Genomic DNA, 15,645 nt, shown 5'->3' with positions numbered 1-15,645 from the left:
TAAAATAATTGTGATTTCTCCAGATTTATGTTAAAGTTTTTCATGATCATGATAAGTATTTAACTTGATTTGTAAAATACTTGAATATACATTTTTATGTTTCAGTAAAAAAGAGTATCCGATTCATTAAATGTCTATGAATTTTGAGTACTTTAGGGTTATAGTTGGTTATATACAATGTGAAAATTATTAGTTATTAAGACATTGGAATTGTGATTTACTAAATCACTTGGTAACAATACTTCATAAATATTTAAAGATTATATAATCCGTCTAGAATTAAAAGTTTTTATTTTTTATTTTGTTATTTTTCATATTGCTAATGTAAGAGAATTTGTTGGTTTTTCAACTTTTGTTTCATTTGCAGTATTGTAATAACTTGCTACAATATCTGTTATCAGCTGGATTTTAAATGGAAATGTATCCATCAAAATGATCTTGTGCTGTTATATCTATTTAATAATATTAAAACACATTCAAGAACTTCTCTTCAATCACTGTTCTTTTTCTAGATTAATAAGTCAGAGTTTCTGTTTAGTTTAATAATTTCTGATATATGTTTCTTTTTTAATTCTCTTAGCATCATCTAAAAGTAAAACTTTCCTATTCACAATATTTTGGATTTAACTATTTCTTTTTTTTCCTTATTTTCATTTGTCTTCTTCTTGTGCATTTACAAATACTGTTTAAGTTCATTATACAACAGGTTACAATCTTATCATGTTTTAAAACTTTTCTATGAACCATCTTCTTAAATGCTTTAGCAGCAACCCCTAATAAAGATGTGACAGACTCAGTAAAATATATACATCATCTTGTAGCGTTAGCAACAACCCCTAATAAAGATGTGACAGACTCAGTAAAGGGGGCGCTCACCAATTATTATGTACTTTTGAGAGAGTGACGTATGTAAGGTGAAGATGTTTGCATTTAAAACATGCACAATGGAGAGAATGTTGGCATACCTCTATGCTACATTAATGTAATGTGGATGATATTTCTTTGGAAATTGTACATGATCTAAGCACACTGCTAACTAACATGACTGCTCCCTTGTGCTAAAAAAATCAGCCTGAATTACTCTAAAGTACACTATTCTATAGCAGCTATTAAAATACAGAACATGAATTTTGCCAGACTAGACAATACCAGCTTCTGAAAGTGCAATGAATGAATTACCAAATATATAAAATGTAAGAAAAGTTATGAGCTTTTTTTCATTCAATTTACCTCTGAATTTCTGGAAGTGAAAATGACCAAGTGGAGCTAGCACTTTTTTGAAAGGTGTACATCTTGAGTAAGGCCAAGCTGTATACTCTATAATCAGGGAATTAAAGGATCTTCAAACTACATGTATACCTAAGATATACAAGGTCTTTTTTAAATAGCCAGTATATCCAGTGAGGAAATCCAGGGAAATTCTTTTTCTTTAAAATTCTAACCCTATGCAAAATACAAGTGCCACCAACCCCTAATAAAGATGTGACAGACTCCGTAAAAGCTATACATCATCTTGTAGCTATAGCAACAACCCCTAACAAAGATGCAACAGACTCAGTAAAAGCTATATACCTGTAGGAATAATAAATTATTTTGCCATTCCAGTGTATCCTAAAGTAACAGCTGATTAACCCATACCACCTGAACCTCTTCCTATACTAGAGTCCACTCAGTTAAAAAAAACAGGCATTTTTGTATATACTGTCTTCTAGCAGCTCTATAATGTTCTTTCTTCTTGATCAATTCATTTAAATTCATAGACCTTTTGCAGTTTAAAACCATTGTCATTGTCTGAGATAGTGTGATCTTTGTTCGTTTCAGTCTTTTCTCTTTGTTGTCTCATATTGCCGAGATTCCTTTCCATCATTTATATAACTTAAGACATAGATTTATTTTTTTACTCACTAGTACATTTATCTCTTTATTTATTGACTTGCTAACTTATATTTATCAGAGAATCAACCATAAATTAAATGAAACTGAAATTATGAACTCTTTAAGACTCATGTCTATGAATCTATTAACATTTTAACTGGAATTATGCACTCTTTAAAACTCAGTCTGATGTGGAATCTATTAAAATTTTAAATCTAAAATCATTCTCTAACCAACTTAAGAATTGAATTTCATGATGTATCGTGAATAGTGTTAAGTATTATTATTATTACATTATGGCTTTCATTATTTAGAAAAAGTTCACAGTATTTCTGGATTTACTATTGTTTGTAAGTTTATAACTTGTTAGTTATTTGAATCTTTTGGTTTAGTTTACATCACAGGGTGAAATGAACATAAGCTTGTTTTAAATATGTAACTCTGAAAAAATTGAACAAGCAAAAACAACAACAACAATTAATCAACCTGTAATATAACACCAATAATTTAATATTTGCTTGATTGTTCTAAAACTTGTTTTCTTAAACTTGTTCATTTTGCTCTCTCATTGCTGTTCTAAAAAATGTAGTTTTCATCTTCTTGCTCATTTTTCACTTTTCTGTCTTTGCTTTTTCCTAATTTTTTTAATGTTTTCCATGTTCAATCCTGTGCGGGTCTTTTTGTCTTTTGCAATGTTACCATTGTGCTGGTGACTTTGTAACTTTTATTACATAATATTTAGCTATGTGGTATAAAGAAAATATTGTAATACATCTATCTACACCAGCTGTTAACTAAAAAAATACATTAGTTGTAGAACACGTTACACATTTATTTTGCAATAAAATCAATGAAATCAGTATTTTTCAATCAAGGGCAAGTTGTTTTTCACAAAATCTAATATCTTGCTCACTTTGATTGTCTGTTTAAAATTAATATATAATCATGTGTTATTAAACTCACACTGAACACAGATAGAGGTAATTCCAGTCTAAATTATTTATTTTAAAAACCCAGTAAAAAAGTTTTTTATTCCTTTGGATGTTATGTAATCTTTCAGCTCAAATTTAAACTTAATTATCAGTTGTAAGAAATTCCAGTCAGATGCATTCCCAAATATTTTTACATCTGACAGTAACTGATATTATTTGTGGATCAGGCATTTTTTAAAAGAATGTCTTTTTGTAGTTGTATTTCATCCATTTTATTCAAATTATTTTCTGTTCAATTACTACCTGTTATCACTTTGTATACTCCATTTGCAATGATAATTTTGGAATCCAGCAAGTATTCATCTATTTGTTTAATATCCTATTGAACTAGAGCCTATCTCAATTCATTAACATTTAGCAAAACTTGTTTGAGTTGTTCTTGATCCTTTGAAGTAGTATAAAAATGGCAAAAGCTTTTGCAGTGTTATTCATTAATCCTTTTTACAATAAAAAGAAGTATTTTGATGCAAATGATAAAGATGCTGTAATGAGCTTGCCTATTAGTGATAATTTAACTGACGGTGAATTTTAATCTCTTACACGCTCATTAGCATATTCACGTGTGAAAGATTTATGTGAAATATATATTATGTATGGCTGAGGCATAGATGAAGATCAGTATAAATTAATTACAATTGAAGAATGGGTTGGCTATAAATTACGTACATTGACTAACACTACAGATGGAAATAATTTTCCATGGCTAGTAGGACGTGAAAAAAAGGAAACAATATCAGCTGATATAATGAAGAAAGATGAAATTGCACGAGTGTTGAAAGAAATTATTAATTCAGTTTAACACTGACATCTCATCTAAGCCAACTAGTGATTAAATTAAATAGAAACGGAACCATTTTACCAACATGAAAGAGATGTAGAAACTTTATTTACAGATTATTCAAATTGTTGTTTTGTATTTAATGCCATTTTTCAGCACATGATATTCATGGTGGCTATTATAATTGGTGGAGGAAAAACCTGGGAAAACCCCATTGAGAACCACCAAACAATGGGAAGCTAATGGCATTCTTTCTCACACACCCACATTGGCCGAAACTGATACTTGAACCCACGCGGTCAGAGGTTGGAAGATGGCAGTGATCTATAATGGCAATTGCTTTGGACTTCTTGGCCATTGGGGCTCTGAATATTCAAAATTATATACCCTCAAAGAACAAGAGAATAAAGAGACTTTGTTAACGCTGTTGGAGAAGTAATTGATGTCAATAAAATTAGACTTTGAAACGTATTACAAACAAAGAAAATGAGAAAATCAGCAAGTTTTGCAATGGGGTGATGGAACAACTCTTGTTTTATCCATGGCACATTCTGTAGGTAGCTTAATAGAAGAGCTAAGTAGTGTTTTGCATGGCATCTTTGTGGAGGAGAAGGTGGCGGAACTATTACTCGATGAATTCCTTATTATGTTATGGTCGAAAAATATTGCAAATTTTTGTTTGAGTTTTAAAATAATGACAGACAGCATTACTTGGTACCAGTTTTTAAATACAGCAGGAAATATTTCTTTAATAGGTCCATAATATTGTTTTTGTTATTGTAGGAATAATCTGCTTATTATTTGGAAATGTGACAAAGGGTTTAGGCAAATTAATAAAAGTAATAACAAACAAAGCATGCTCTATTTCTTTATTTAGAATTATAAATTATCACAGATCCAGCAGTGATAGTAAAAACTGTTTCATGAACTTTATTTTTACATATTTTTTTGTTTCATTAATTATAAACCTCTGACCATTTTCAACATTTTGCACTACATCATTTTTTATGTAACTTCTCAAAAATTCAATTAACATCTGTTCCTCTGCAATTGATATTTAGTGTAATTTTTATGTACAGATTATCAGCTGCTGGTGGTTTACACGAATCATAAAAATGATGGTAAGATATTCCATATCTTGATGATGCATTTCAGCTGAACTGATTTTGCCACAATTTCATATCACACCTTTCTCTGTATCTGTTCACCGAATTATCATTATATAATTTTAAAGAATAAATGCCAAGACTATATATTGCTTTTTAAGGAAAACATTTATTTTCTGTTTAGTATCAGATTATCTATTATTAATCACCTGCTCCACTTGTATGAACTGTGGTATCACTAATTTATTGGTCAGAATAAGGTTGACTTGTTACTATATTTTAAAAATATATGAAGATAAATTTATTTGAGAAAGTTATTTAAATGAATTTTGGTAGGTTATATGATAGATTTGTTTTTAATGGCAAGTATGAAAAAAAAGTTGCAGACTCAGTCAAGGACTGGGTGCTTTGCCAAGCTAAATCTTTCAGTTCCTTGGCTGCAGTGCAGAGAAACATACAACAGACTCGCTAATACTGGCATGCAGTCACTAGTTTTGAACATCTTCCGTGGCAGGTTCATCTGCCTGTGATCTTTGAGATCATGCTTGTTCACATTGGAATTGAGGCCATAACCTCGTAACTGCTTTTGGATTCTTGATTAATCTGAGCCCAGGTAATCTGTCAAAGGGCCTACTCCTCAGACATCAGGCATTCCCACAGCTTTTATACATGCACTTCATCTTGTAGATAAACCATTCCTATACTGTGTTGTCAAGATTAGTGTGTAAATATGATGCTATAATTAGATATAATGAAGGCAAGTAAATAATGTTGTATTTGTACCATCTCACTGGGAATTTTTTTTATAGTGTAGTTAATTTATTTGACTGGGGTGACTTCTGCAATGCTTTATTGCTCATATTGGATGGTCTAGTTAGATTAAGGTCTTTAACCTTATTCTAACATAAATAATTTACATTTTATGATTAATAGCTTAATATTTGAGTATTTGTGTAACTGTCATGTTTTGTTTGGATGACTTCTTTGATGTTCCAGTGCTCATCATATTCAGTATAACCTAATAATCACTGATCTTTACAATTTCTTGTCATGGTTGCTTTTGGGAATTTTGAAAAAAATTGTTGGCCTAAAGTTTCTTTAGAAACTTTTGTTGGACTATGTTTTTTTTTAAATAAAAAAATATAGAGTGTTACTTTCATGTATTTGTGTGTTATTTGAAAGAAATAAAATATTATGTATGGTCTCTTTTTAAAAAATGGAAATGGCCACCTTGTTGTTACCTAGGGTTTATTTAAAAATTAAAAACGATGGAAGATGATCTTGTGGCCAAGGTATTTAAAAAAAGAATTGACACTAGTGATGGAGAGTGAATTTGTGGCCTCAGATTTCTAAAAATTGACACTAGTGATGGAGGGTGATCTTGTGGCTTCAGCTTTTTAAAAAATGACGCTAGTGATGGAGGGTGATCTTGTAGCCTAGGTTTTTAAAAAAAGAATTGATACTAGTGATGGTGGGTGATATTGTGGCCTAGGTTTTTGAAAAAAGAATTGATACTATTGATGGTGGGTGATATTGTGGCCTAGGTTTTTAAAAAAAGAATTGATACTACTGATGGTGGGTGATATTGTGGCCAAGGTTTTTAAAAAAAGAATTGATACTACTGATGGTGGGTGATATTGTGGCCTAGGTTTTAAAAAAAAAGAATTGATACTACTGATGGTGGGTGATATTGTGGCCTAGGTTTGTAAAAAAATATGTGACACAGCGATCATTGATCTTAGTGTTCGATGAATATTCTTTAAAGTTTTAAATTGTGTGCAGTCACATATTAGTGGCATGGAGTTTATTGAAAAAATGTTTAAAAGCAATTTGAAGTGGCCAAGTGGCCTAGCATCCATATTTCCAGGACCAGCCTTTGGCTGATTGGACATGTTTGGGCCTCGTACTCACAGGGGCCCCATGCTTTAGTAATTTTTAAAAATATATATATAGAGAGAAAGTAATTTTAAAGTGATGGAAGAAAGTTTTAAGTTCAGTATCAAATAAAACTTGTTTAAAAGTTTATTTTCAAATGCTGTGCTCACAGGAGGCCCTGCACATAAATCCAGGGGGCCACACCATAATGATCCAAATTGGCTCCGTATTTGCCAAGGCCAGTGCTGGTCACTAATCCACCCTAATTTGCATGGATGCCAACTTGTACTAAAAATGCCATCAAGAGTCTTACGCATTAAAAATTTGCTACTGTCTTATTTATTCCATTCTTTTCACGGAACTTAAGAGTTCTAATTTTAAATTATGAATTATATCCATTGTACATTCTGCAGACACATAATTTATTTTATTATGTACTACTAAAAGTTAAGGAAGAGCAACCCAAAATGCAATAATCAGAAATTATTGTAGATTCTTTTCTGGAGGTGGGCTTTGAGAGTACAGCCTGTCCGACTGTCTCACATGGGCTGTTTTGTATGTGGTATGGAAACATTTTCAGTAAGCTTGCTTTGTGGGGATGGTTACATTTTAACCCTGTGTTTCCCATATACAAGTACCAAGGCTTGCTTTAAGTGTGAAGGTAGAACGCTTGTCAAAATTATATCTTCTAAAGTGATTATTCAGATCATGTAACATTTTGATCAGACAGGTAACTGTCTGATATTTACAGCCCTGGGGCTCTGTGATAATTTTCATGGAGTTTTCAAGACTACTTATATGAGATAAAAAGCACTACTGTTAGAATCTTTTCATGTATTGCCTGGCTTTGGAATTTCTTTTTGTCCCAGATTTCAGTGGGATACCTGCAATCAAATATTTGGTTATCTGACTTTTTCCCCCTCCTCCACTTTTATCTACATTCCTGCGAGTGACACAAATAAATTGACCATGAAAACTGAAAAAGACTACAGCTTTCTTTTGGTACAAAAACTGTTATTGGTGCACATAAACTCACATTCAATTGAAAAAATTGAGTTGAAACTTGTTTAAGTTAAAACGGAAATACGTACCAATTCAGTTGACAAAGTCAGTGTTTTGGAATGGACAAGAGTAGTGCTGCCATCCCAATCACCATTTCCTTGTGGTCTATGAAAAATAATTGACCATTTTACTGAAAACTTGCAAATGACCAACTTGTATTTTCTCTAAACATTGAGCAACAAAGATGACAATGGAGAACTTGTAAAGTAACTAAGAAATTAATGTTATTTTTAGTTTCTAATGTGCCTGAAATGTGTTATTTTGAAGCTTTTTTTGCTACAAAAATACTAATGATTTAATATAGTGTCAACAAGTTAGGATATTGAAGTCATTTGAAATACTTTATGCAATGAATTATTGAAAAATGATTGTTATTTCAGCAATATTTATAAAACGGAAAAGAAAAAAACAAACAGTGTTTTGTGAAACTTTTGTGTCACATGCTCTCTGCAAAGATGTATCCTCGTATCTATTCAAGAATTTTCACAATGAAAACTAAAATGCAGGTCACAGCCTAAAATTTCCCTAATCATATTTAATTGAAATCTATTGTTGTGTAGTGTCACTATTTTAATTATGTTGCCTTATTTTCAACAATTTGTTGATTTGATTATGTAATACAAGTGGCTAAGATGGATGGCACAAGTTAGTATGAACACAACCTTTGGTCAACTTATCCTGTCAGGTATATAGACGTAGAAAAACTATAATGTCACCTGGAGACTTAGATTAGTCGACTTTATTTCTCATCTTAACATTACTTATATGTAGTATTTTTAACAAATTTGAATGAATAAGACAACTTCTTTAAGTGAGTAAGTGGAAGAAAAATGCCACCAGTTTACTTATTCTCATCATAAGACAACTTATTTATAATTATGCCTACATTATTTGAATGAATAAATTGGCTTGTTCAAGTGATAATTGGCAAGTGGTGGCAAAAATCTGCTGCAGTAATAAGGGAATCATTAGCCCTTTTCAGATAAAGTGCTAAAGGTTTTGTACATTAATTATATATCCACATAGAGAATGGCTTTGACTTGGAAACCTTGCAGAATGCCATACTGTGTAATACATTAGCTTTCTTTACTTGTGTATGGTGCTAAGGTTCCATGAGAACCAAGGGTGTTTGTTTTCATTGTTGATGCAGAACATTGAGTTCAGTTTTTATACCCCCTGCCTCATTTTTTTATACCCCCTGCCACTAGTCACACAGTCTTGTGAACACAAGTTTCTGAAGTTTTTGATGAATTACCTTGAGTTATCATAAATATGGTCTTTGCCTGATTATGTGAATGTTGATAAATCACAATGCTGTTGCAATTATTATTAGATGTATATGCCTTCCCATATGGTGGTGCATATTGTGGCAATCTTTATACATCTGTTGGGGAAGAAAGGCATATGGATTTGGGTGTCAAAGGTCAAGGTCACTGACTGCAAGGGAAAAAGTGGTTTCTGCTCACAAATTTCAGCTTCTTATGTTATGTGTTTAGGCTTTGATAAACAGTAACAAAAGAAAGAGTGATAACAACAAGCTTTGAAAAAGCACTGTAAAAATGAAAAAATAAGAACTTTCGGTTTTAAGAATCAGATTAAAAAATAATCCAAGAATAATCCACGAATTAAATTTTAGAAGTACTAGTAATGAAAAGTTCTAATGAATTCAAGTTCGAGTCCCAACAAGAAATCCAAAATGGAAGGCGATGACATATACTGTAGCCTTTATTGTACAGATGTGTCAACAGTACCTTTTAATCCACAAACAATATTCGGGTGTTTGAATTTCTGAATAAAATTTAAATAAATTTCATTGTCCAAGAAGTGTGTATGAGTACTCAGATATTTCCAGAAAAAAGAATTATCCATTAGAATCCAAATAATTTGAATAAAAATTTAAATGTAAATTCAGACTGGTCACAAACAGACACTTTCCAGTGTAAAGTAAAAGCCCAAACTGAGAAATATCTCTCTAATCATCACTATTAAAACTAACTACTGCACAATTTCGGAAACCCCAGAATTGTGAAGTAGAGGCTGTTTACATATTAAAAAATCACGTACTCCTAGTATAACCTTGATAAAAACCACTCATTTTACTACAAGAATAAAATAAAAATAAAAAGTTGTTTACTTGTCTCACTCTCAGTGATTCCTGAATCAAGGTCAGAAACTAAGTCAAAAATAGAAACAGTGTTTCTATTATCAGGTGTTATGAAAAGAGTCAGGTCAAACTGAATTTTCTGGAAAATATCAAATTCCCTAATCAACAAAATTACATTAATTTGACATGTAATGAAATTAAAAACAAAAATATTTTAAAACTTACAAACAATTAAATTAAATCAAATATACGTAACAGGCTATATAACTGATAGAGGACCATTAACAACAGGGCAGGGATATTTGCAGTACTTTTGTTAATTTCTAAGTGAAGAAAGATACAGGGATCTACCGAGTATGCTGTTAGTCCCTGTTGCTCAGTCCAGTATGAATGAATGAGAGCAAGTGAACTTGAGCAAAAGATAGGGGATGAGAAAAAGTAGAAAATTTTGATAAGTAAGTATTCATTCTGAGGATACAGAAATCTGAACTGCAAATGTTAGGCATTGCTATACAGATTTATATATAGATAGAGAAATATGCATTGTAGGCCGCCCACCCTCCTTAAAAAATTTCTTCTGTTGTTTCAAATTCTAAGCCACTCATCCACCTGATCCCCAGTATTTTCACAAAATGCAAGGCCACTGCCTTCCTATTATTTTTAAAAAAATGTTATTTGGATTCATAGTACTGATGCTGTTATCCCATTTAGATGGGAGTTTTTATTTGAAAGTACCGGCACTATTGCAGAGGATACAGTGATGTTCTTCAGGATCTTGTGGACTTGTACAGAAGTTATAATTTCTAAGTTTATTTATTTAATCCAGATAATCAAGGTTGACATGTGGATATTGGGTCTTGTTTTTGTGGCCATTTTTCAGATGTTTTGTTTTGCAATTACTGGTTTTGTTTAGATTAAATTATTGCAGGATATGGATAACTGGCAAAAAAATTACTCATCATTATTTAGTCAAAGCTAGCAGAACATTCTCTTGGATTGCCTGCAGAATAAGTTATAATTTGGAATAAAAGATCATGGTGGGTTTTTCTAAAGTAAGATGGTGGTCTTGTATATTAATAAAGTTTTGGTTTATGAGAGTGGGTTGCCAATTGTGTTTTGGGGTTGAAAATATCTGAATGTTGGTGGTCTGGTACTTTTGTGAAATTTTGAGTGTTCATGATAAAGTGCTTTGTAACATATTTGGTGGACGGGAGGATTAGTCACCAAAAGAATTGGTTGATGTGGGAATTATTTTTGTTAGTGTTAGTGGCTTAGTGAGTTTTTAAATAATTTGATGGATAGGAGGGTTGGTGGCCTTGGGGTTTTTTGTGTGAACAATTAGAGGAAAGAAGAGTGGGTGGTGTACAGTTTGAACCAGATATTTTGAAATTAGGATAGCAGGATGGGTGTGCAGCCTTACATTTCTCTATGAGTAACAAATATGAAGAAGAACAGGTCAAAATGGTATGTTAGCTGACAAGAAGTTTTATTTAAAGGGTGCCTGTTTCCCCATATACTGTTTTAAAAACTGCAGTTTGATTTTTTGAAGATTTATATAATTTTTTTAATAAAAATAGGGATTCTATGTATTTATTTTTTCAGTGGGGCTTACATACTATAAACGATAGGAAATATACTAAGATATTGCTTCTGTGTTTGAATACACGGTATATTCATAATTCATTACAATAAGTGTTATCACTGGGCTCAAAAATTCTAATTGTCCACTCATTATGGGTGGTTGGTGTGAAAGGACAGGTTGCTTTTTCAGGATGCCCATCTGACTGAACAAGTGCTTGGATTGTTAAGTATTATGTACTTTGTAAGATGAGTTAAATTGATCAGGATTAATTAAGGTTGAAAGTTACTAGCTCTGAAGGCCAAGGTAGGTGTGTGTGTGTGATTTGGAATTTTAATGTAGCTTTAACAATTATTCAGTCATATCACGATATCTGCAGTTTATAGTGATGTCTAGCACTGGGGCATCATGCTGCAGACTATAGCATCATGTCCAATCCAGTCATTTTATTCTGACAGTTCTAACACTAATTACTTAATGCTGAAGGCCAAGCAATGCAGCTGCTAGTAAAATGTTATAAGTCTTTGGTATGACTCAGCCAGGGTTTGAATCCATTAATCAGTAGAACAAACAGCATACACCCTGATATACTATTTGCATTTAGATTTCAAGATTTATAATTGTCTTTGTTATTTGCAGTTAAATAGGATTCATAGATGGATATATACTGTAAATGGGACTTGTTTTATTCTAGTAGTTTTCTAATACATTTAAGCATGTATGCACCGGACTTCACTGCAGTTCTTTTTATCTACATTTTATCTGTAGAGTACAGATTTTCTTGACTGGTGTTATATGATACTCATACATGGATCAGCCAGACATTACTGATGATGTCTTCTTCATGGACCAGACTTTTGTTGGAAACAAAATCTTAACCATGGTAGAGCTAAGTAACAAAGCACCATTCGTGTCCAAAAAAAATACTTACAGAGGGCCATAGTTACACCTGATGTTACTTGTGAAAATTGAAATCAGTACAAATACAAAGTTATTGGTTTGAATTCATGTTGTGCTAAACAAGAAGTTATTGTTTTCATGCAGTGTTTAACTGTGATCCCTAGAGCTCTGTTTTCCCTGCCTAAATGGATGTTGAATTAATTTTCTTACAGAGGGGTCCAAATCGGGAAATTCAATATGTAGCAGATAAGCTTTGGGATACAAATGTTTTATTTGTTGTGGCAAGCAAATTTTGTGATTAAAAAAATTGAAAAGGCACTTAAAAACATAAAATTATGAATTACTTTTGTTTTCTTAATTTTTTCAGATGTGATCCCTCAGTTTAAAAACAAATAAAAGTACTACCCCCCCACTTATAACATGGTGATGATTGATTTTGAGTTTAATTTCACTTCAAAAGTAATTTAATTTGCAGTTTTAATTGTAGACAGAATAAGCTGAAAGGATAAGGACTCCAAAATGCAAATACATATAATAGTGGATTGATAGAGATATCTGTGAAATTTGTGTTGCTGCAGAAATATTTTGATATTTCTTATGTTCTTGTCCAGTTCATGTTTTATGCATTATTTCTTTATCCAGATATTTCATTATTAAAGATGGCTGGTTGTTCTACTATGCTGAAACAGAGAAAAAGGATATTGGAAAAAGAAGATTTTTCAATACACATCCCAAGGTAATATCAACTTTATTTTGAAATAATGTGGATAGAAGTAAAAACATATTTGAGAAGAATTAATTGAAAAAGCTTTGTACATTCCTTAAAAAGGAACCAAAGAAAACAGTGAAGTAAATGACAGAAATATTTTTAATTTCCTTCTTTAAGAAATAGGTCTTAATAAATGCAGGTACATGAGTGCTGGTCAGTGGTTCTTTCTGGGGGGGTTGCCCGGGTTCTTCCTCCACCATTAATACTGGCCGCCATGTATAGCCTATCATATGCTGAAAAATGGCGTTAAACCCTTCAACAACAACAACAACATGAGTGCTAGTTTTCAAATTACAAGTTTAACTTCCCAGGTAATTTAGTACACAGGTCATGATTCTTGACTCTATGCGTTGCCTTTAGTGCAGTATACCTGCAGGGTCCATGTACAAATGAATGAAACTTGGCACCAGTGATGTAAACTTCAGATGTATGGTCACACCTGTAGAACACAAAAAGATGAATTTAGCACTGCATATATTGACTGGTATGACAATAGAATAAATATATGTGATGGTACTCTAGTTCTGACACAGTACATGTCATCATACTTAGTGATTCTGATACAGTACATAACATATATCATGATACAGTGATTCTGATATTGTACATATTATGATACAGTGATTCTGATACTGAACATATTATGATACAGTGATTATGATACTGTACATATTATGATACAGTGATTTTGATACAGTATATATTATGGTACAGTGATTCTGATATTGTACATATTATGATACAGTGATTCTGATATTGTACATGTTATGATACAATGATTCTGATACAGTACATATTATGATACAGTGATTATGATACAGTACATATTATGATACAGTGATTCTGATATTGTACATATTATGATACAATGATTCTGATATTGTATATATTATGATACAATGATTCTGATACAGTACATATTATGATACAGTGATTCTGATACAGTACATATTATGATACTGTGATTCTAATATAGTGCATATTGTGATACAATGATTTTGATACAGTACATATTATGATACAGTGATTCTGAAATTGTACATATTATGATACAATGATTCTAATATTGTTCATATAATGATACAATGATTCTGATACAGTACATATTATGATACAGTGATTCTGATACAGTACATATTATGGTACAGTGATTCTGATACAGTACATACTATGATACTGTGATTCTAATATAGTGCATATTGTGATACAGTGATTTTGATGCAGTAGATATTATGATACAGTTTATAATATCATCTTACTTAAAGTTCTGATACAGTACAAATTATAATACTTAGTGATTCTGATACATTACAAATCATGATACATACAGTAGTTCTGATACAGTACATTCATGATACAGTAGTTCTGAGTGCAAAATCTTGATACATTGATTTTGATAAGCACACATCATGGTTCAAAGATCCTGACGAGTACAGTACATACCATGATACAGAAGTTCTGATATAGCACATAATATCTTAATACTTAGACTGGTTCTGATAAAATATATACTATTCTGGTGCTAAAAGTTATATTTAAGAGATTCAGATACAGCATAAATTCTGATGCTATGTGATCTTCCTATCGTACATAATATCATGATACTTAAAATAAGTTCTTAGACAAAATTTGATACAGTAAATGCAGTGATGCTGAAATTCTGATGCAGCACATAATAGCATGATACTCACAAAGGTTCTGATACTATATATATATATATATATATATATATATATATATATATATATATATATATATATATATATATAATTCTGTTACAGTATGTATCATGATATTTAGGATGATTCTCTTACTGTACATGATATGATACTTACAAAGGTCCAGATGCAGAATATGCCATGATACAGATGTTCTGATGAAGTAATATAATGATACAGATGTTCTGATACAGTAAATGCCATGATACAGATGTTCTGATACAGTACATACCATGATAAATTCTGATACAGTACATGCCATGATACAGAGGTTCTGATAGAGCACATACCATGATAAAGAAGTTCTGATACAGTACATACAATTATACAGAAGTTCTAATACAGTACATGCCATGATACAAATGTTCTGATACAGCACATATATGATAAAGAAGTTCTGATACAGTACAATGATACAGATGTTCTGATACAGTACATGCCATGATACAGATGTTCTGATACAGTACATGCCATGATACAGATGTTCACAATACAGCACATACCATGATAAAGAAGTTCTGATACAGTACATACAATTATACAGAAGTTCTGATACAGTCATGCCATGATACAGATGTTCTGATACAGCACATACCATGAATAAGAAGTTCTGATACAGTTCATACCATGATAAAGAAGTTCTGATACAGTTCATACAATTATACAGAAGTTCTGACACAGTACATACCATGATAAAGAAGTTCTGATACAGTACATGCCATGATATAGAAGTTATGATACAGTACATGCCATGATATAGAAGTTATGATACAGCACATACCATGATACAGATGTTCTGATACAGTACATGCCATGATACAGATGTTCTGATACAGTACATGCCATGATATAGAAGTTATGATACAGCACATACCATGATACAGAAG

General features: G+C 31.7%; 1 protein-coding gene across 3 annotated transcripts in view; it reads left to right on the top strand.

The window, feature by feature from the left end:
• LOC149805198 (pleckstrin homology domain-containing family D member 1-like) overlaps window positions 1-15,645 on the top strand; it is a 106,771-nt gene that overhangs the window by 14,538 nt on the left and 76,588 nt on the right. For all 3 annotated transcript variants that reach the window (XM_089948347.1, XM_089948342.1, XM_089948350.1), the window contains exon 2: window positions 12,914-13,007. In XM_089948347.1, coding sequence (XP_089804473.1) covers window positions 12,914-13,007 — 94 coding nt within the window. The remainder of the gene's footprint in view (window positions 1-12,913; window positions 13,008-15,645) is intronic.

This window comes from Sinohyriopsis cumingii, chromosome 2 (genome assembly GCF_028554795.1).
Source record: "Sinohyriopsis cumingii isolate HCF-2022 chromosome 2, ASM2855479v2, whole genome shotgun sequence".
In the NCBI taxonomy this organism is placed as follows: domain Eukaryota; kingdom Metazoa; phylum Mollusca; class Bivalvia; order Unionida; family Unionidae; genus Sinohyriopsis; species Sinohyriopsis cumingii.
This window is presented reverse-complemented; position numbering and strand designations above follow the sequence as displayed.